Source organism: Mycteria americana, chromosome 3 (assembly GCF_035582795.1).
Source record: "Mycteria americana isolate JAX WOST 10 ecotype Jacksonville Zoo and Gardens chromosome 3, USCA_MyAme_1.0, whole genome shotgun sequence".
Taxonomy (NCBI): Eukaryota; Metazoa; Chordata; class Aves; order Ciconiiformes; family Ciconiidae; genus Mycteria; species Mycteria americana.
In genome coordinates, this window is record NC_134367.1 from 52054039 (window position 1) to 52075115 (window position 21077).

The following is a 21077-nucleotide window of genomic DNA, read 5'->3' on the forward strand; positions in this document are numbered from 1 at the left end:
TTATATTATGCTTATAGTGTCAGCTTTCACGTCTTGCATCGCTAGTTCAAGCTCTAACCTAGGCGTCTGTTCGTAGTGTATGAATATACTGGCTGCTTCTCATTGATTTCATCCAGATCCCTGGCTGGGTTCGCTAAAATCTTTTAGTCTGTTTTTTTAGGTAACAATTCCTTCCTCATTTTAGTCATCCTGTCCCCTGGTGTTTCTTTGTATCCTTTTCTACCTGAATTTCCTCTTCTCTCAGCTGTGAAATTCAGGTGCAGAGATCTGAATTCTCCGATTCCTTCCCACGGTTGCTTAGTTTGCAGCTCTTATTATCAGCGAGGCCAGTCCCATAACAAGGGACAAGGATTTGTCCAAGACCTTAGCATACCATCAACCAAGAAAAGCCCCCAAAAGGTACATCCTACACTGCTGTATTCAGCCTCTTGACCATCTCCTGTGTTTGTCAAGTCAAACCCGTGACTGGACCACCAGCTGTTATCTTTCAGTGGTCTCTCATGAAAGAAAAAAGGAGAAACTATGTGCCCAGAGCAGTCAAACAGATTCTGCAAACCATTGAGAAATAGATGGTACAGATGGTTGCTCTGTGATTGATTACAAATGAACTAGCCTCTTCTTCCTCTTTGCCCCCAAGAAAGAAACCCCAAATCTTTCCGCAATGACTTGCTTCTTCCCTTAAAAAGACAATTTCCTTTTTTTTTTTTTCTTTCTAATTGATTATGCCCCCCACTGACAAGTAAATAGAATAACTGTAATTCCAGATGTTGGGAAGAGAGCACAGCTACTTTAGAAATTATCACAGAGCAAGTCTTTCCTATTAGAACTGAGTGACTTTGGTATTAGTGGATTATTTGCAGACAGTACATTTGTCAAAAAGTGGCATTTCTTGCAAATTCTTTCATTCCTTGTATTCTAGTCGTCTTCAAGTAATAGTTTCAGGTGAGAGAAATGGGGAGAAAATAGATTTTGAACAGCAGCATATTTTGTTTTGGAAAAAATGAAAGCAAAAATTTCAATTCTTCTTTTGTAAAATGTTTTCTTCAGCACATCACATTTCATGTTTAATTACCTAAAATTTCTGAAGTGTCCTTAAGAAACTGGGTGAAGGAGGGAGGAGATGGCATTTGTTAGTGGGATGCAGGAGGATACTTGAAAATTTTTGGCCCCAAACAGTTTTTGTCCTATTTTCCTCAGGCTGGCAATCACAGTGGGAAAAATCACATTCACCCAGTTCTGTTCCTGATATTAAAAGAGAAGTCTTCTTCTCAAAGGAGATGCCGAATAAACAATTCTTTAATGAAGTTGCTACATACTATATATTGCCTATATAGGAGTGGGCATTTGTGCTTTTTACGTGGACAGTTCTCCAGGTGCAGAGTTCACCAGTGATTTGCTCTTGAGAAAGGAGCTTCTTCTCGACTGCTTTGTCTTTTGGTCTGCCAAACTGAAATAGGCAAAATGGATGAAGTATACCAGACCTCTTCTACTGAGAAGGTCCAGCAGCTGGAACAAGAACTAGCAGCACAGCTGGCAGAGCTGAAGGCAGAAATAGAAGACAACAGGATACTCCAGGGAATACCCAGTAGGGCATACAGGTAACAAGAATTTCCTGGGGAATGGGGGAGAGAGTGAGACTATAGCAATGCATTGTATCTCTTTTTGGGTTTTTTTGGTCATGATACAGAAGTCATGTGTCTATATAACTCTTCAATTTTGAGACCTGAATACACACACGGGAGCCAGGAATAGCAGCTTTTTTTATTGTGTGTCTACCACAGAATTACAGTTGAAATGGAAGAGAATGTCAAAACATAAACTAAATTGATTTCATGTTGTGTATCGCAAACAAAACTTTAAATATCCCTAGCATGTCAAGTATTTCCTTCTTACAGTGAAGAAAAATTAGCTTCAAACATAACGCTGGGATGTATAGACAGAATGGTCACATATAAGACAGCTGCTCTTACTTTCCTCAGTGATGATGAGATGCAAGCTCTGACAATGTACCCAGGTTTGGCGTTATGCTTCAAGGAAGCTGTAGACCACCTGGAGAATATGTGGAGGAAAACACAGGTGAAGAACCCTTGACTAGGACACTTGAGACAAAAAGGAGAGAAGCTGGACTTACGTCTCCACTCCATTTTCTCTAGGTTATAAGTCTTCAGACACATGGGAGATTGCTGTAAAGATGAAGGGAATAAACTTCTGTTTCCACTTATGAACAGGACAGAAAATAATGGGCTAAAATTCAAAATTTCCAACGATTGTGTTAATTAAACACTGATATCTGGACTAGGAGGTGGCTGACCATCCTTGATTGGAGGTCCTTAAGAAGAGGATAGGCAAACACCTTTAGGGAACAGATTTACTTTTCCCTGCCTTAGAGCAGTGGAAGTGGTAGACGATCACAAAACTCCTCCCGGTTCTACCTCTTTAGGGCTCTAAAGCGTTCCAGCGGAGTTTCCCATGTATTGCTTTTGGATAAGACTCAGGTGCTCTTTTTTTAATGGTCCAGTTTTCACCTATGTTTTTAATTTACATGCACTCATTTTATTCAGTTAAATAAAAATTTTGTAATGTATGCTTGCTGTAAGTATATGGATACATGAGAATTAAAAAATAGTTCTCCTCCAGAAGTTTTCTCAGCCCTTCCTTCTGTAATATGGGCATATTAGGAAGGAAGTTGTCTGAATTGTGAAGGATGCTTGTCAAGGAGCTCCACTGCATAGTTGTGGGTTGAAATATGTGCCCATAGAATTGACAAGCATCCAGATGGACTTTCTAAAGGCTTTGACTAAAAAATGGAGGTGGAAGAAAAGAGTTTGCCAAAAAATGTCTGCTAATGAAATAAATTCTGCTGCTTTAATATAGGGTTTTCACACCATTAAACTTGCTTACTGTTAACTTCACCATCTAAGTTGTGTTGGGCCTGACAAATGTTTGGTTTATACCAGCTTGTATGTAACATCCTGTTGAAAAAAATTTTTTTTCTCAGTTCTGTTCCAATTCCAAAGGATGCATCTTATTTCAGAAAAGAAAGGGAGGTAATACTGAAGAAAGGCTTACAGGTAGGTAGCTAAAATGTACACTGGCTTAAAAAAAAAATCTCTTTGCTCTTTACCAAGTAGTAATTGAAAATTAAAATCAGAGGAAGTGATATGGTTTTTGGAATCTGGGCCTGCAAAGACAGAATGGGAAGGGCCATCATGTTGTTTGCACAGTAGTAAACCAGCATAAGCTTTCTTTTATTTGAATATTAATGTGGGCCTGGCCCCGCAGCGTCTGTTTATGTGACAAGTCCCGGTTAAATTCAAAGCCTAAACATTTTTCTGTATTTACCGCTTTTCAAAATACATCCTGAAAAAGCCATCTGCTCCGAAGCAAACCCTCTTGTTATTCAGGCTGGTGTCGTGCAGAGGGAGTTAGAGAGCTGCCGGAGAAGGGAGCCCACAGCGGCAAACGGGCCTTGCTGCTGCGCCAGGGAGGGCTCCCGCTCGCTGCGGAGATCCAGGAGCTTTGCCCTGGCCCAGCAGGTTGCACTGTGCACATTTCAAAATACAAAGGGTGTGAAACGCCTTCCTGCAAACGGGCACGAAACTGCTAGTGCTTGCAGTTTCCTCGTACGATGTGAAAATTTCCTCTTCTCTTTCTTTAAAGGACAAGAATCTAAGCCAGGTCAGATGGGCTGGGACAAGGTTCTCGTTCCCTGATGCTTTTGTGCTGTTCTAGTACGTCTGTGTTGTGGGTTATTTTTATTTTCATTTTTAAAGTGGAGTTCAAATTGCTAGCTCCAGTGGACTGAATTCTGCCATTTTCCTTGGATGAACTGATTTTTTCCTTCCCACAATAATACTTGCACTGGGACAACTTAGGGGAAGTACCCTTCATGGATAAATATGACAGCACAGTGGTCTTTGGGGACTGATTAGCTGTTGTTTTGGTATTATTCTCTGATGCTAATGACGATCTATATACTGCCTAAGTTTCCTATAATGTTAAGCCGCTGTTGTTTACAAATGTGGGGTTTGATGGTTATTTCTGCTTTTATTCAAGTTTTTTACAGACAGAATTACTCAGCTAGTCCAGAGTAAATATTTGCGAATGCTTAGATGGAAGAGGTTTTGTATGCACAGTAGTGTTATTGAACAGCTTTACCCACTCTATCAAGTAGGAACCAAAACCTAGGATGTAGCACGTATATATCTAGCATAGTAGCTGTTCATGAAAAACAAAGTGCTAGCAATGGCTTTTTTTCCACCCAAATAAAAAGCTATTAACGTTAAGGGTAATTTGTCTCTGGACATTCACTCTCAGCTGTCTGCTTGTGGTCAGTATTAGCTGCTCAGAGAGATTCAGTATTTGGATGGAAATTCCCTTTTCTTCATTGGGTTGGAAACGCCATTCATAAGCATTTAGGAAGGAAATAAACCTTTGAGATTACTCTCAAACTAGGATTCCTCATGCAGCGGGAATGCAATGGCCTTCTAGCTAATAAGGGAAGAAGATGCAGAAATGCGAAAATGACAGTGTCTCTTTTATATACATAAACAGAAATGCATTAGTCACATCATGGAGGAATACAATGATGCGGTTCAGAGGGCTGCAAGCCTTTCAGCAGCAAGGAAAAGTTTCCTGACAGGAAAGAATAATCTAGTGAATGTAGTGACGCGGGAAGATCTGATGATTGACACCCGGTGGCTAGTGTGTCACCTACACTCTCTGAAGGGCATTCACTGTTTTCTCCAGGTAAGACGAGCATTTTTTGAACAGTGAAGTATAATTATGAAACATTGATGTCTCGGATAAGAAAGTAAGCCGAGGAACATCAAATTCAATGTAAAAGAAATCTAGAGGTTTGTAGGTAATGAGCTAGACTGCGTACATATGACTTTCAATTCTTTTAGCAGATTGATTTTACTAGAAAGGAAATACTACAATGATAAAGCTGAATGTAGGTAAGTGGAATAATGAGCTCCCTGGGTGCAGTGTAGATAGTGTTGGGCTGCTTGGATTTGAGGAGATCCAGGATGAGAAGGAGAAAGCTCGGAGAGACTTTTTTCTTGTATTATTACTGTGATGATGTTTTGATAGAGCAGGACACTCTCAAGGGGCTGAGTCATCTCAATGAATAGTCTGTAGACTTGAGGAGTATTTGTTGTTCAAGCATCACCTTTCGCAAACAAATCTGAATACTTACTTTCTCTAGTTTCTTTACTTATTTTATTATATGAGTACTACAAGTCATTGACAGTGAATAAACTTCTGAAATTGTACACAACGGATAACTATGGTTTGGTTTTTCTCTTTTGTGTTTTATTTGATTACTAAATTTGCAACTGAATAGTTTGTATGCTTTCTAAATGACTGAGAATAACAACAGATATGTTCCTAACTCCAGGTTCTCCGGCATTTGCCTATTTCTCACAGAATATATGTGGCAGATGAGAATGTGGCAGATATATGTGGCAGTGGTCCAAGACAACTGGGACAAATTAAGAAGTGCTTTTGACAAGAATTCAGACACTTTTAATATTGATGTGTTTCCCTTTTCAAGAGTTTTAAGAAGAAATGGTGAGAAATTATCAGCTTTCCTTTAAAACCACAAGTCCTACAGATAATGCATTTGTTGATGTATATTCTTTGAGAAAGGTCAACAGCGCAAGTGTTGCCATCCTTGGTTTGTATGCTTGAGAAATTTGGAGTGTGACTTTTAAAGTCAGCAAGAATCCTGGAAATCTGGTGTCCAAATTCCAGAGTGTGGAGCCCTGAATCTGCGGCGGTTGCTCCTCTGGCCTTACTGTGCCCTGGGCTGCAGAAACAGGCAGTTCAGAAGGATACTTGTGGGATCAGCTCGGTGGAGAATCCAGGATGTTGACCTGATTATGCCAAACCCTGAAACTCACCCTTCCAACTTTCTGCAAGAATATTATTTAAAATATTTCTGTGGGTGGCCTGTTTCTGGAGAAACTAAGAGAAGAGAGATATGGTTCTAAGACTTATACTGAAGTATCTCTAGAAAAATCTCCTTGTGGTTATTTTCAAGTTCTCTTGCCTTTTGAAGGAGGGGAGGGAGTGATGTTGCTTATGTAGAGTTACCCATGTGAATGATAGTTAGCAAGCAAGGCAGCATTCCTGTTGCAGAGCGTTTAAACCCTATGATTTAACCCATGCTTTTACAGGGTGGGAACAGCGTGGAACGGAGCTCACAGGATTGTCTCTGGAAAAGCAGAACCCCTCTCTCCTGGGGACTAGGCAGGGTGTACGCCTCCTCCTTGCAGTCAAGAAGTGGGCTGGCCAGGGTGGAGGAATGAAAAGGGGCTGTGCCTTGTCCTCCCCATCGCCTTTCTCCACTGAAGACCTCTGCCATAAGGGGTGTACCTGCGGGTCTGCACGGGGGAGCAGGGCACAGCCCTGGCCTGGAGTGGCACTGCCCAGCCAGTGGCAACTGATTGAGAACCGTGCTAAGGAAAGTGCAGATTCACCTGGGGCAGATATGGGGCCGTTAGCCCTTGGTCAGTGGTCTAACTAAGCTCTAACTGGTCTAACTGGCTGTACTAGTGCAGCCCTCTTTCACTCCTTAGGCCCAAGGGGGTCTCAGGTACGGCGTGCTGGGGGGGTACGGCAGCAATGCCCCAGGAGTACAGCACTACCGGCGTTAAGGCGCAAGGAGAGGAGAGTTAAACTCTTCTCTCCAAATGAAGCCCCTGGAACAGGCCAACGTTTCTCTCACATGAGCAGCATAGGAGAGGGAAGGATGATCCGTGATCTCAGATACAGTGGGCTAATAATGTATGGAGAAGGGCACAAGACCTACAGTGTTATAGAGCTCACCTGAGCCATTCATTTTGCCACGGAGTAGACCCTTATTGGTATTAAAAAGCAACTCAGAAGTGCTTTAGTTCATTTTGATCTTCAGTATCTAGTTATCTAATATTTGAAGAACTGTATCATATTACCCTAAGCTTCATTCATCTGCTATCTAGATCTGAGCTTCATAGATGAAACAACAGAATGATTAAACAAGACATTAAAAACAAAGCTGAAGTAAAGCATGGAATAGAAACGCAGATGGCCTTTTACTGCTGAAACAATGAGATAATAAATTAGATTACTTGTAGTTCCACTAAACCCCGAGAGCTTTGCTGAACTTTAGCAAACTGTAGCTTACCTATTAGCATCTTTGCGTGTATCAGCAGTACCCATCAGCACTGGGTAAAGGAGAATCAGCTGATACTTATCTGGACTTTCAAAAATCTTTGGAAAAGAAGTAGCAGATAAAGTGCTACTGTTTGTTATGGCTTGGCCTGAGAGAAAAAAAAAAAGGCAATTGGAATAATGTCCACATTTCTGTACAGAAAGATGATAGCATAGGGCAAACTAAGATTCTGCATAAAAAAGTGTTAAACATTGACAATACTTGTCAAAGAGCTGAAAAAAGAGAAAAAAAGATGACAAAACTTAGAGGAACACAGTCGTTTTGGCTGTTCAATGATGAAGGAATACCAATATCCACCAAAGCCTTGAGCAAGCCTGAGATGAAGTAAAGAAGGAGGAGAAAACATTTCAGTTCTTCTAAAAATGTGTGCTATGTTGCCAACAGACTCTTCAACACTGACACCAGGCCAAACTCAGCCATCCCCAGTACACCCTTGTTTCAGAAGTTTGCGATAGCAGCATCATGCCAGAATCAAATACTGGAGGAGTGATAACCCTGAAATAGTAACATACTTGAAGTTCTTGTGGCATGTGAAGATTTGGGAGGTGTGTGTGTGAGAAGAATGTTGCACACCCCTGAGCCACGACTCTGTTCAGGCAGTGGGATTTGTTAGCTGGCGTCCTTTCCATGCTGGAAGATAGGCGCTCCTCCAAGGACCGTGGAGGTGCCCTGACTGGCAACAGCTGTTAGTCTTTCGGGGTCTGGTGGAAGGCCCTTTCTTAAAAGAAAAATGAAAATAATAAAAATGCATATAATGTGGGTCCCCCGCTCATCACATTCCATTCTCTGACATACTTCTGCTTCAGGACAACAAAAGGGGAATTAACATCATTGCGTGGATGCAAAGCAAAGGGCACTGACAGCATTGCTTGCAGTCATCTTACAGTCATGTTGCTTAAAGTGTTGATGTTCTCCAGCTGGTCTCATGATGGCTTTTTGCAGAATCCTGCCACAAGGACACTGGATGCACCTTGCCCCAGCATAGCACTGAAACCGAGGAGCCGAAACCTCAAGCTCCAGCTTCTGCTTTCTCATTTTGGTATTGACTACAAAATTAAGGATCTCAGGAACTCAGCTGATGAGATGGAGCTCTTTCCCCTGCTAACTGAAATGTACTTCTCAATGCTAAAAAAAAAAAAAAAAAAAAAAAAAAGTCTTTAAAGGTGTGGAAGGAAGTTCCATTTATTACAAGTCAGTGTGTTGCGTCACGGAAAAATAAGATTGTGGGCATTTTTGCTCTTGACAGGAAGCAGCAGAAAGTCCCGGCTTGCTCTCACTAAGCTATAGCAACTGCTGCCATTCGTCTTTTCAGCATCACGGCCCTGAGTCCGTACCTTTGCTCTCTCAGCTCTCACTCGTGCTTTTTGTGCGTTTTTCTCGAGTTTTCCTGCCCTTGTTTGGTGTCTCCCCGAGCTGTGGTGCTTCCACTAGAGGTCGGCTGTGACCCACCATCACCCAGGACCTCGCCCAGCCTCCGCAGCTCGGGGGTTTCCTTACCAGCAGGAAAAGGCTGGGTTTCGCCTTTTCTGTCACCCAAAAGGCAAAACCAACAGAAAATCTCCACCGTGGGTCCAAAAGAGATGCGTAACTGTTAACCGTAAATAACATACTGCTTTTAAATACATGGCTCGCCTTCCAACTCATGCCTTGTACAAGAACAGCTGGTACAGCTGGAAAGGACAAAGGTTTGGTTGCATAAACCGGTCTGTAAGTCTCTCATCAAATTAACATTTGCCTAGGCCAGCTGAACTCACTGGACTATCCGAGATAAGCACAGGCAGACCTGTTTACACAACCAGGCAATGATGTAAATTACCTTCATTGTAGGCTGGCAGTGGCTCATTAATTTTTGAACAGGATTTTCAAAGTACATCTTCTAGGCTAATCCCATTCCTACCGAAGCCAGTGATAATAAATTTGCCATCGACTTTGACCAAAAGACAGTGTTTTTGAAAATCCAGGTCTTCTTTTTGGAGGCTTCAGAGTTAACAGCAGGGAGTTTCATTGTGTCTGCTGGAAAGGAAAGAGAACACAGGACCAGAATGTCTCCTTTGTCACTTTATCACTCCATTTATTTATTTTTTGGGGCTGATAATATGCAGCATTACTTTGCTATAGGATTTAATATCCGGTTTGGGAAATTTATAACAGTACCATGTCCTTTTATGCTTTAGGTTGTCCAAAAATTTAGAAGCATCTTCTGCAAACAGCAAACAATGAGAATGTTTCCAGTTTATGACGCAAAGGTTTCTCGGTCAGAGAACTGGGGCGTGCTAGTTCCAGCCAGGGCTTTCAGAAAGAGAGCCAACTGAATCTCTTTTTTAAAGGTAATTATGAAGAACTTTCCTTTTTCAGTTGTGTTAGTCCTAACCAGTCTTCAGGATGTACCAAGATACATTTCAGCAATCAGAGCCTAAAATGTTTCTTTTGACAAATAGAGTGATGATTTTTTTAATAATTCAGGCCTTATCAAACTACTATATTTCTGTATAGTCAAGAGCCCCTTTTCATGTCTGTTGAAAATAAAAAGTGAATGTATTGCACTTTCTTTACGTTGCCTCCTATACCAATATACCAATATATTGCTTCCTATACCAAAACCATGTAGCGATATTCCTAAGTTTTGTGGTTACTTTTTTGTCAACCAGATTAAGCCTAAAGTAGATCCCTGGCAGCAAAAACTTTTGATAAAACTGAAACAATGAAAAAAAGTGGATAAGCTGATGGACCTTCATTCAAAATTTGTAGAGGTAATATAAATTAAAGTGATTTAATTTAAAGTGATTTTAATTTATTTATTGGACACTTCCAGGGAAATTGAAATCTCTAGAAAAAGGTTACCTCAGGTTTATGTATCATGCGTATGTTCCTTAATTCATTAAAGACCCATTACTAAGGTGCTATAGAGATTTCCCCCCCCCTCCCCCTCTTTCTCAGTTCAGCATTTTCAAAAGGCAGCTTGAACACTTGCACAAATATTCAAAAGCTCTGAAGTTCACCTAAGTCAGATCAAAATCAGCCCCGGAATTTGTGTCAAAGGAATTGCCCAGAACAGCTTTTTTTTAACGTGACCAAGGTCCAGACCTGTGCTTAAAAGACAAGGAGAGATGCTCCAATAGTGAGGTACAAGTCTAAAACTTGGTAGGGCACAACGTGCCCCAGGGAGAGGTTACTGAGTGTCTCTATTTTGGTTCTAGCTTCACAGGTTCTCTTGATTCTGGTGATACATTGCCATTTTTGGCCATTTTGAGGATGCCTTGCAGGACAGCTCTGTCTAGGCTGCCTGCCATCCAGCCTCCTTGGAGAAATGGCAATGTGCATTCACAGATCAGGCCTGCTTGGCATCTGCAATGAGCCTGAGGCACCCCTAACCCCTTGCATCGTTGTCTTGCAAATGGTGATCATCCATGAAGAGTCCTATTCATTTGTCCTAATTGCATTTCTTCACTGAATGTACCCTGCAGGGCTGACTTCCATATGCCCAGTAAGCTCTGCTCATTCCTGCCTGCTGCAGATGCCTGAAGGAACTGCAGGGTGTGCTAGGCTGGTCAGGTGTACCGGGGTCTTGCCACATTTTTCCAATGACATTTGAGCAGGTCTGGTATCCTCATCTCTACAACTGGTATAACAGGAGTTCCCTGCCTCTCAAGGGTGAGGAAAACTAATGTGATTAAGATGGTCAACTGCTGCTATAGGACTGGATCTGTATAAATACCTCACCCAGTAAAACCGATCTAGCAATCAGAGGATGAGATTACTGCCTCTCATCCCTCGGGTGAGCCTGAAGCACTAGGAACAATAAGGACACCTTGTATATAGTTCAGCTCCCAGTTTTACACAGGACCCAGAAAATAAATCCCTTCCCTGAAGCTGTGGAGGAGTCGTGCCCGTGTGTGTGTGCCCTCTTCTATCAATAATCACATTCCTGCCAAATGGAAAGTCCTTGGTGAGCTGCCTCTTTCTTCCTTTAGTACCCGGGTGGTGGTGGATACACCAGAGCAGCCAAAGCCATGCCTCCAGCTCATGTGAGGCTATTTCAGCCCTGAAAAGTCACTGGGTTCCCTGGTCTTCTCTCCCCAGTGAACCACCACTGCAGTCCATTGAAATATCTCTGTCCTCAGGCTTGAAGATCCCCTGCTGTCTAGAAAGGGGGTAGTGGGCTTGTCACAGAGCCCCAAATGATACTGTGTATGTGTTCAAGTCATGGGCAAGCCTTGATTTGGGACCCTTGAGGGGGCGGCTGCCTTCCTTAGGGGTGCTAGCTGGAGAGGGGAGGAGGAGGCTTCCCATCTGCATGAGGACTGTGGATAGCACGGGGCAGAACAGGGTAGAGGGTGTCAAAAAAGCAACCAAAGCAACATGAAGACACCCAGGAACAGGCAGAAGCAGACAGTGCCGGCTCAGCAGGGTAGAGCCCTCGGTGCTGTAGCCACGGACTGCACGTGGCGACGGTGCCTGCTCTGGTGCCCAGCCGTCTGAGGATTGCTTAGGATCCCATCACCCTCCTGTACCCTCTTTAGGTGGCTAATTGCTTTGCCTACACCTGAAGCTGACCTCAGTGCAACAGCAACAGGGAGCCTTCATAAGCAGTTTCTGTTGGGCTGAAGGCAGGAGGATGAGAAGGCTGTGCTGGAGCAAACTATGCTGTGGCTTGGGAAAGGGAAAATGGACGCTTCTGGCTTCCCACCCTGTTCACCTTCCCCAAGCCTCTTCCCACTGCCTGATTTCTGATTTTGTGTTTCAGTGTCTAACAAGCCTAAAAATAAATATAACTCTCAGGGAACAAAGGTGCTTGGCAGTGGAATGCTGGATGGTAACGGTGTTCATTAGAGAAGCAGTAACGGATCAGAAGTTGTTGACTCCCAACCAGTAAGAAAGTGAATGAAGGGAATGTTTGGGAAATGAATGGAAAAATAATTTCCATAGGGTTTGATATTTAATCTACATTTTCATTAAAGGCTGCTTGCTCCCCTGCCCCCCCCCTTTAATTTTTTTTTCTCCTGTGTTAAGAAAAGTTCAATTTGTTTTGACTTTTCAGCATCTTTGTTCAAAAGAGATGATAGAGTCCTATAAAACTCCTGGTCTTAATCCCTTTAGAATTCCTATCAATGCTTTCCTAGAATTCATATCAACAGAATTTTACTGATGCCATAATTGCTAAAGCATGACCATGTTCTTCAAATTATACTTCTGATACAAGTGGCAATTAAAAACAAATCCTGCAAGATTAGATGTGGTATTTTTTAAAATTCTACTACTATTAATTTTGTTCAACCTGGTTTTTGGCAGTACTCTGTATATATTTAGTCTCCCTGGTTCCAATTTAACATTCATATTTACTTTCGTGGGTCTCACAAAGCATTTGAGAGAGAACTCTTTTTAAATCGCAGAGATCAGAAAGTGGATGCATAGACTTTGCAGATGAAGTTGGCTTTACAATATTTTAAATAATTGAATGGATTTGATTTTGATGATAGTCTTAGAAAGATTAGCCATTTATGGTCTTTTTTTTTAAATTTAGGACTAAAATAAGCTTTCTTTTATGATCCCTGTTTTCAGACCTTTTGCCCACGCCAGATATTTCACAAAGAAAACATTCTTTCAAATCTTGCCACAGCATGTAATTTTTCTGGAAAGCTTGGGCAAAAGCCATCATCACCACTAACAAAAGTAAAAATGGCTTTGCAGCTCACTGAGACAATGAAAAAAGATCATTCCCCTTCTTTTTTCCATAGTGGCTTGCTCACTAAATAAGATAAGTTTGCTTTTGGTCAAGAAACATGTAGACCTCCTTAAGGGTGAGGGGTAACAGGAAAGGAGAGAGGGCATTATCCAGTAGTCCCTCCCCTCCATAAATCTCAGTTAGAAAAAAAAATACTTTTGTATTCTTTCTTATCTGGTGTATTCCCTCCATATGCTGGGACAGGCAAGTCCATTTCTACGTGTTCACCTTGGAGAAGGAGCAGCAGACAACTTTCCCAAATAAAGCAGAAGCAGTAACGAATGGCGCTGCAGAGGCTCCCTCACTAGATGCTCGGTATTGACCTTGACTCACTGCGGGATGGGGGTGGCATGCTGACTCATTTGCCTTGTGAATCTTTTGTCTGTATTTGATGTGGTTTGAAACAAGGTCTCCAACATAGACAGGGTGATGGAGGGTCTCCAGGAACACACGGCAGCGGTGTTCGAACCACATCCTGTGCAGTCAAGTTCTACCACTTCTTCTCGTGCCTCCTGACAGCAGAGCTACGATCATGTCTGGAAGGAAATCTATGCCTGCACTGAGGTCCACCAAGTACTTAGAAGGGGAAATGATGAAAAATGGTCAATTGGTCAATTAACATGTCCGGCAGGCGTTTGTCAGCTCTGATAGAGCTGCTCTAGATTCTGTTTGGATACCAGCGTTCCCCTGTTTCAAAATTCAGTCTCCTGCTACTGCTGCTAAGCAGGAGCTGCCCAGCTGCAATGTATGGTTGCATGCCCAACCCGCGTACGCGATGTCCTCTCCTCCTTGGTGCTCACTAGCTGCTGTGCAGCCACCGGTCCAGTCACAGCACAAGCAGTGTGAGATTGCACCTACCTAAAAATAACATCCATACATGCCTGTAGCAGGGCTGGGGTGTGGATTTGGCTGCAAGGAATAGAAGCGTGCCCTAGTATTTACTGGAGAGTGTGGTATTAGGGAATGGGTTAGCATGTGTGTACGGAGGAGAGGGGAGGAAGGATGGAGGGATGTCTTGGTTGCTGGTTGGTTGTCCAGCAGCTGAGCACCTGTGGACCTGGCAGCAGATGCCCGCTTTGTGCAGGGGCAGGTGTGAGGGCAAGTTCTTCCTCTTCGGGAAGAAGTGGCATTTGTGGGCATGGCCTCACGGAGATTCAGAAGTTGTGAGAGCAGAAGCTGTGAGAGGTCTTCAAGTTTTGGGAAGGGGAAAAAAAACCCCCACAAATGGCCTAACTGGCAGTGTAGTGAATAAGAAGTAGGACCTGCCTCTGTGGTATCTGAGGAATTTGTAGTAACTGTGGCATGCCTTAGGTGGTGAGCTCTGTGACTAATCCTCTGAATGTGAAGGTATCCCTTTGATGCAGACGGACTTTGATTCCCTGTTTCTTTATTGTCCTTCTGACTCAGAAGTCGTTCACAGCTGCTGCTTTGATGAGTTTAAAAGCATTACGCACGGAACTGTTACATCCCAGAAGTTCCTGTATCTACAGCCCAATGCTTCATTTGGCTCATTCTACCTGTGCCCGCCTGCCCGCACCAGTGGGCCCTGGTGGCAAGTTAAGAAAGGTCTGAAAAAGCTCCTTACTTCGCTGTTGTTTTTTAAAGAGGAAAGGTCTCAGCTACCGGGGCTGGATGCAGCCCCAGTGTTAATGAGAAGGTCTTGCATCCCTGAACTTGGCCAGGACCAAGCAAGGCAGCAAGTACTACAGGAGCAAGGGAAAGGGAACAGAGGGAGAGAGACAGCATTTAGTCTCTCCCCATTCCTTCTTTCTTGTCGATTAATCTGCCCCAAGCCTGATACCAACTCTGCGTTCAAAAATAAACCCGCATTTTTCTGTCAGGAAAAGCTCCCACATGTAAAAACATACAGTTCTTCCTACCTCAGGCTGATCCTCACCAGGAAATACTTGATTACTTAACGAAAGCTTCAAGAAAAAAAAGCCATTGGGTTGACTCGTGCAAGCTGCATGATGATTAATGAAAAAAAGAAAGAAAACACGATTGCACTGTACATCTTCTGTCAAGTGCACTGAGTCCACAACTGGATTGGGAAAGAGTGCCTGTTTGGGGGCAGTGCAAGGGACATGACTGATCTCAGCAGCATTAGGTTAATTAAAAACCTAATTCTGAAACAGTCTAGTCATGATGGTATAGCAAAGCTAGAATTACATCCTTCACAAAAAAAAAGCGTTGTCCATGTCTCAGTGTTTTTAAAATAAAAGTTCAGCTGCTACCCTTTTTTCCTCATTTTACTGGCATTTTTCAGACAGCATTGTCTGTATCTTTTTAAAGTGGAAATTTTAAGTGGAAATGCTTCATCCCATGCTTAGTCCATATACTTATTGTGATATTTAATAGAGATGTACAATTAATGCTGTTGATTCAGGAAAATATATTTTAATTCTATTTGACCTCACATTATTTTAAGTAATAGAGATTGAAGGACCTAGTTTTTCTAGAATTTAAGAAATTAGACCTTTGGAGTCAACGTGGACAGGATGAGTGAGGATGATCATGCTTAGTAAGGACAGAGAAATCAGTTAACAGGTAATCTATCATTGCAAGGATTATGTGAAGAATTAATTGTTTGACAGTTTGACATCAAGATTTGTTTGGCTTGAAGAAATTTTTGGAGACAATACACTCATGTCAACTTGCAAATTTATAGAACAGCCAACGTAGTCCTCAATTTATCTGTGTCACTTCTGTGGGTAGCTTTGTTAGGGTGTCTCATGGTGAGCAGCATAAATTTGACAAGTACCAATTTGTGAAGATCCATTAATAGGATTTTCTCTAATAAGAAAAAAACAATGCCAAAATCAGTGCTATAAAACCCTTAACACACTGAAAAGAATTCCAACTTATGCCATCCAAGTTCAAATAAAGTGGTAAAATAAATTGGGATAGAGAAGTGGGTTAAGAGGACAAATTTTTCTTATATATCTGATTTTCTGAGGAAATTAATTGGATAACACCTAGTAAATCACTGTCCATAATGTCCCACAATTAATAAATACTGTGTGACTCATAGTGATCTTCTCATTTACACTGGTACTAATGCCAGTTTAATTTCACTGATGTTGGTGGAGTAACTCCTGATGCATGTGAGAAGACCTTGATGGAGCTGATAACAAGGCAGGTATAGCTGTTTTCCTGCTTGCTGCTCGTCTGCTACTCTTTGTACTACATTGTTGAGAGTGCTGGAAAGAATTAAGAAAAAAAAACCCCAAGTATTGAATTTAATTTTACAGGATGTTAGCTAGAGCATTTAATACATGCTTGTGCTGGGGGTGTTGTGTATACATCACAGTAAAACTTCTCTACAGCCTAGTCTGATGTTACTTCTTTGTTGCCACACTATGATTTTGCCCCATGCTCAGCCTATGATCTGCTGGAGCCCAGAAATCAGTTTTTCTTTTATGGTGGGAGGAAAAAGGATGGACTAGGAGGTCAGACATGTCACTAGCCATAGCTGGGTTGAGGTTTTGATGAAACATGTTCTGAATTTCTTCAGAAAAGCTCCTCACTGACGCTTGCTGCAGTCTTGTCTTTGGAACAGGGATAGCTCTTTCATACAGCCCAGGGACTTTATAAGGATAAAACACTAAGGACTGGAAAGCAATCAAATATTGTGGAGTTATATGCCATGATAATTTCACTCCTGGCTGGATTATGAATTTCATCCAGCATGGCACTTCCTTTCCTTTTCTTTTCCTTTTGTCATGATAAAGCCTATGCATAAAGCCATCAAATAAGAATCATATGCATACTTACCACACCACTTTTTAACTATGTGTGTTGGAACTAGGAACTAACTACCAAGGATGATAACACAGTTGTGGCTCACAGTGGGAGGATGTAGGAAATATCAGCTCCGGTGAGCCTCTGGCATCCTCCAGAAAGAAGAATGGAAGAGGGTAAAAAATTATTTATATGTATATATATGTATGTATATATTTAATAAAACCTGAAAGAAGGAAGAAAAATTATATCAACCTGCTGTTTCTCTGACAGAAGCAGTAGTGCCATCCTTTTCCATTATTCTATGGTTTCCACAGGTTTCCATGACAGTCAGTCCCATAGGCAGCAGCAGCCTTCTCGTAGACAGCAGACATAGCAAAACTGTCTACTTTAGAAAGGTTTAGAAATCTCCTTGAGTAGCAAAATAATTACATTTTTCCTGTCTGGAAGAAGGCATAGTTGTAGGGGCAGCTTGCAGGTGCTAGGATTAGAAGAGGGCACAGCGACTGCCCACAGGGAGCACGTGGCGAGGAGAGGAGCCTACTTGTCCCTTCTTTTCTTACATCACCTGAGACTCCGGGAGCTAAAGGTAAAAAAACTCAACATAAAACCTGCAGAGATCAGAGCTAATTTTTTTTAAGAGGGGGGGCTGTCATCCGACTGAAAACGCAACTGTGCATTTGCTCCAGTTTGTTTCAGCGAGTGTGCCTGGGCATCCTTAACTACTTCAGGTCCGTGGAGAGAAGCCTGACCCTCAGTACCGCCGGCCTTTCCTTCCAGGCTGGTCGCCTAATTCCCAGTGCAGAAGACACCTCCTGGGTCAGTGCTGCCAAAGGAGGCACTGATGGTTTTGGTGGCCTGAGTTCACAGCCGTACATTCACTACACACCAGCTGACTCCAAGGTGAGGTACCACCCAGCCTTTAGTCTTCCAAAATGTGTGCTTCCACAGGAGTACCTAATCCAGTTCTCTCTTCCATGCAAGCTATGTTGTGATCAATCGCGGAATCATCTGAGGGATTCGGTGTAGCTTGTTCCTCAGAACCACGTGTCTCGCCTTAACAGACTAAATACCTGTGTCTACCAGCGGTCTGTAGCAAACCTCTGAGAACCTTCAGGCACATAGAAGTATAATGTCAATACTGCCTGCCAGATGAACATTTACTTAGACCGGTACTGCTGGCTGTGCTTAAACTAGGACCTTTGTAAGTGTGGGATTATCACACAGAGTAGATGTTCCTGAGAAATCTGAGACATTTTGCAATTTATGGAAATGCTTGTTTAAGTAACTCCTAATGACTTCTTGTCGTGGTTTAACCCCGCAGCTGAAGTTAAACCACGACACTTCTAAAATGTACTATTTAGATTTAGGTGGAGTTTAAGACTTATCGTTTTTTAACGTTGGATGAAGGCATGTGGCTGAAGTGATATAATTAGTACACTTAGCTTCACAGATTGGAAAAATAATAATTCGAATTAAATTCCTAAGGCTTATCAAACTGGTTTCCCTAACTTTTTTGTAAAATACACTGAACAGAACCAATATATCATGCTGACATTAGTGGCTTGATGTGATATAGTGTTTTGTCTTTCGAGCTGTAGAATTTCTTTGCAGCTCTGCTACCAACACTCATCCCAAAGTTCTCATGTAGAAAGCCTGAAGACACATGATAGTATTTTAATAGGAGTTTTTTTCAACATTTTGAGCTCACATTTTTTTCTCATTTACTGAAAACTTGTTTTGTTTGTTTTGGTTTTTTTGCTGTAGAAACAGAACGAAACACACAAGCCACTTCAGGGAAGAATTGTGGCTAGAACCAAAAAGGAAGTAGGCTTCCTGTCCCCATTTGGTGCTTATGTTAAGACTTCAAAATGCCCCCCCAAAAAAAACCCCAAACCAGAAAAAAACTTCATGTCCCTAAACATAAAAAAATCTAAACCTCTTTGAAAATAAAATGTGTGGGGAGGACATAGAGTTGACGATATTTTTAAGGTATCTTTCATTTTATTTCTAATATGGCCACATTTATCCTAATCAATTAAAATTACTAAATGAAAAGCTACTTGGAACTAGCAAATTGTGATTTTTCCACTTAAGAAATGTTGATCTGGGTGGTCCAGCATCTTTGAATTTTCAAGTCAGAAAAAGGAATTTAAAAACTTATGTTTTCCAATGGGAGGGGTCAGTTTTCCAGGAAGCAGGCATTGTGACAAACTCTCCTTCTGAACTCTGCATAATATACATTTATTTTCATTCCCTTTTTTTTTTTTTGTCATAGAAGAAATGATGCAAAGATCAATCCAGACCTTCCATCTAAGCACTCTCTGATCTGGAGATTAGCTGTAAAATACTTCAGAGAGCCCCTAGCAATGAGAGAGACATTATTTCACAGTGGCCTCTCTTTCCCATGGACTAATACATGGATATGGATATATATGCTTGAACTTCAGCTAAAGCTTAGATAAATATTTACTAATCCTATTACAGTTTAATTGGCAACAAATTTAGAAGCAGGGGCAACAGTATTTCCTTAACAACGGTTTCTAATGTGGTTTTTTTTTTTTTTAATATACTGCACAGACTGTCTCTCAAGAACTGAAACAATAATACGGCCATTTTACTGGCAAACTAATTGAGACCTATCTAACATATTCTCTGGCATGTGCTATAAACCCCAAGCATATGGCATTGTTGTGAAAAGACTTCTAGCATCTAATCTGTGCCCAAAATTGGAGGCATGCCTGCCTTATGAATCCCTCCACATTGTAAGCTGTGATCCCATGTGATGGCTCAGCACACAATGTACCTGAAACTGAGAATCTGAGGCAGTGTCGGACCCTCCCTAGCAGACTGCTTGGGATGGAGATCATCAGAGGCGTGAGTTTCAATGACAGAAGGCCCTGCAAAACCATGCATTAGATGAAATTAAAACTCTTTTCTGTCCCCTGTTGAGATTCAGCTTGGAAGAAAGTAGATAAAATATATGTAGGTGCGTAAGTGTTGCTTTATAACCCAAAAGGGATTTGTTAAGCCCCAGTAAACCTGAGCAGAGCTAGAGGAGGAAAGCCAAAACCTGCAGGCAAAAAGCATCGCACATAAATATCCAGTTACTTGATTTGTTGCTATCGACATATAACTGGGTATTAACATTTTTTATAGGCATAGGTAGTATTTAGAGGGCTTGGGTAGTCTCTTCAAAATATGACTCCCAAAACGAACACAACAGGGAGAAAGTCTTCCTTTCTTTTTGGTTTTGTTTTGTAAGAACTCTCCAGTTTTGTAGTCATGTGCCCCTTCTGCAGAACGCAGTGGTCTTGACTGAGATTTTTAGGAGTGGGACAGGGCAGGAATCACCAGAAAAAAATTCAAGAGCTTGAAAGTGGAGATATTTCAATGAATGTTCTCCATAAGGATGTTTAAAAACACAACTAAAACCCCCTTCTACCTGCTATGGTGAAGTCAGCCCAGTATTTGCTCTGTTATTTACCTAAATCAAGTTGAACTTAATTCTTCTATAAAGGGCTTTGATTTAACCTTTAGCAAATTCTGCACCCCATCACTAAGAGCGGTGAAACAAATAGTCTGTTCAGAAGAATAAGGAGAGAACAGAGAGTGCAGAACACCGTGTCGAAAGAAGGAAAGGAATCTGTCCAGGCTGACCCAACATTATGTTCAAATTAGGCGTACATTTTGCAGGGCTGCCTCATTAACTTTATGGTAAAGAATGAATACTGATCCAGCATAGATCTGTGAAGCTGGCAAGCTGTTCTTGCCAGTACGTTTAAATTTGACTAAGATTTCCATGACTAAAGCGAATACCTTTTCCTTTCCTCCATCCTTTCTTTTAATAGAATTTGAGACAACCAGGTGCTAGCAGGTAAAGTTTGGGTATCATTTGGGATCTTGTAAAGGAAGATGTTAGGAGAGCCAGTGAGAGGAGGAAGTCCCAATACATTTTGGCACTGAAGTGAGAAGAAAGGTGCGTTACATACCAGGAAATAGTGAAAACAAACAGTGGAAAACAAGGCGCTTGTATTTGCTTGCTAGCTTCTTACAGGAAGAACCGTTTTTAAAGGCTTCTACGGCTATACCCATATACTAAGTGTTTATTTACACTGGCAGATTAACTTCTGTAATTATACACCGAGAAATAGATGTATGTAATTCCCTTTGTGGCACTCCTAGTCAAGAAACAGAATATTTTGAAAGCTAACATGGCTTCTGCTGGCTGCAGTACTGGATTCTTGCCTGGGGTGTTACCAAGCTAACTAGTGACTCACTGCCAAGGTAGATGATTTTCTTTTAAAGATGCTGATGGTTTTTTTTAGAAAAGTAACGTCATTGTTAAACTATTCTATTGAACAAGTGCTGATGTCACAGCAATTTGGGACATCA

General features: G+C 41.7%; 1 protein-coding gene across 1 annotated transcript in view; it reads left to right on the top strand.

Annotated features, from left to right (window-relative positions):
• Nucleotides 1–1461: 1461 nt before the first annotated feature.
• Nucleotides 1462–21077, top strand: part of LOC142407537 (uncharacterized) — a 36749-nt gene continuing 17133 nt past the window's right edge. Inside the window, 3 exon segments of the mRNA XM_075497158.1 lie at nt 1462–1598; nt 2999–3071; nt 4555–4749. Coding sequence (XP_075353273.1) covers nt 1462–1598; nt 2999–3071; nt 4555–4749 — 405 coding nt within the window.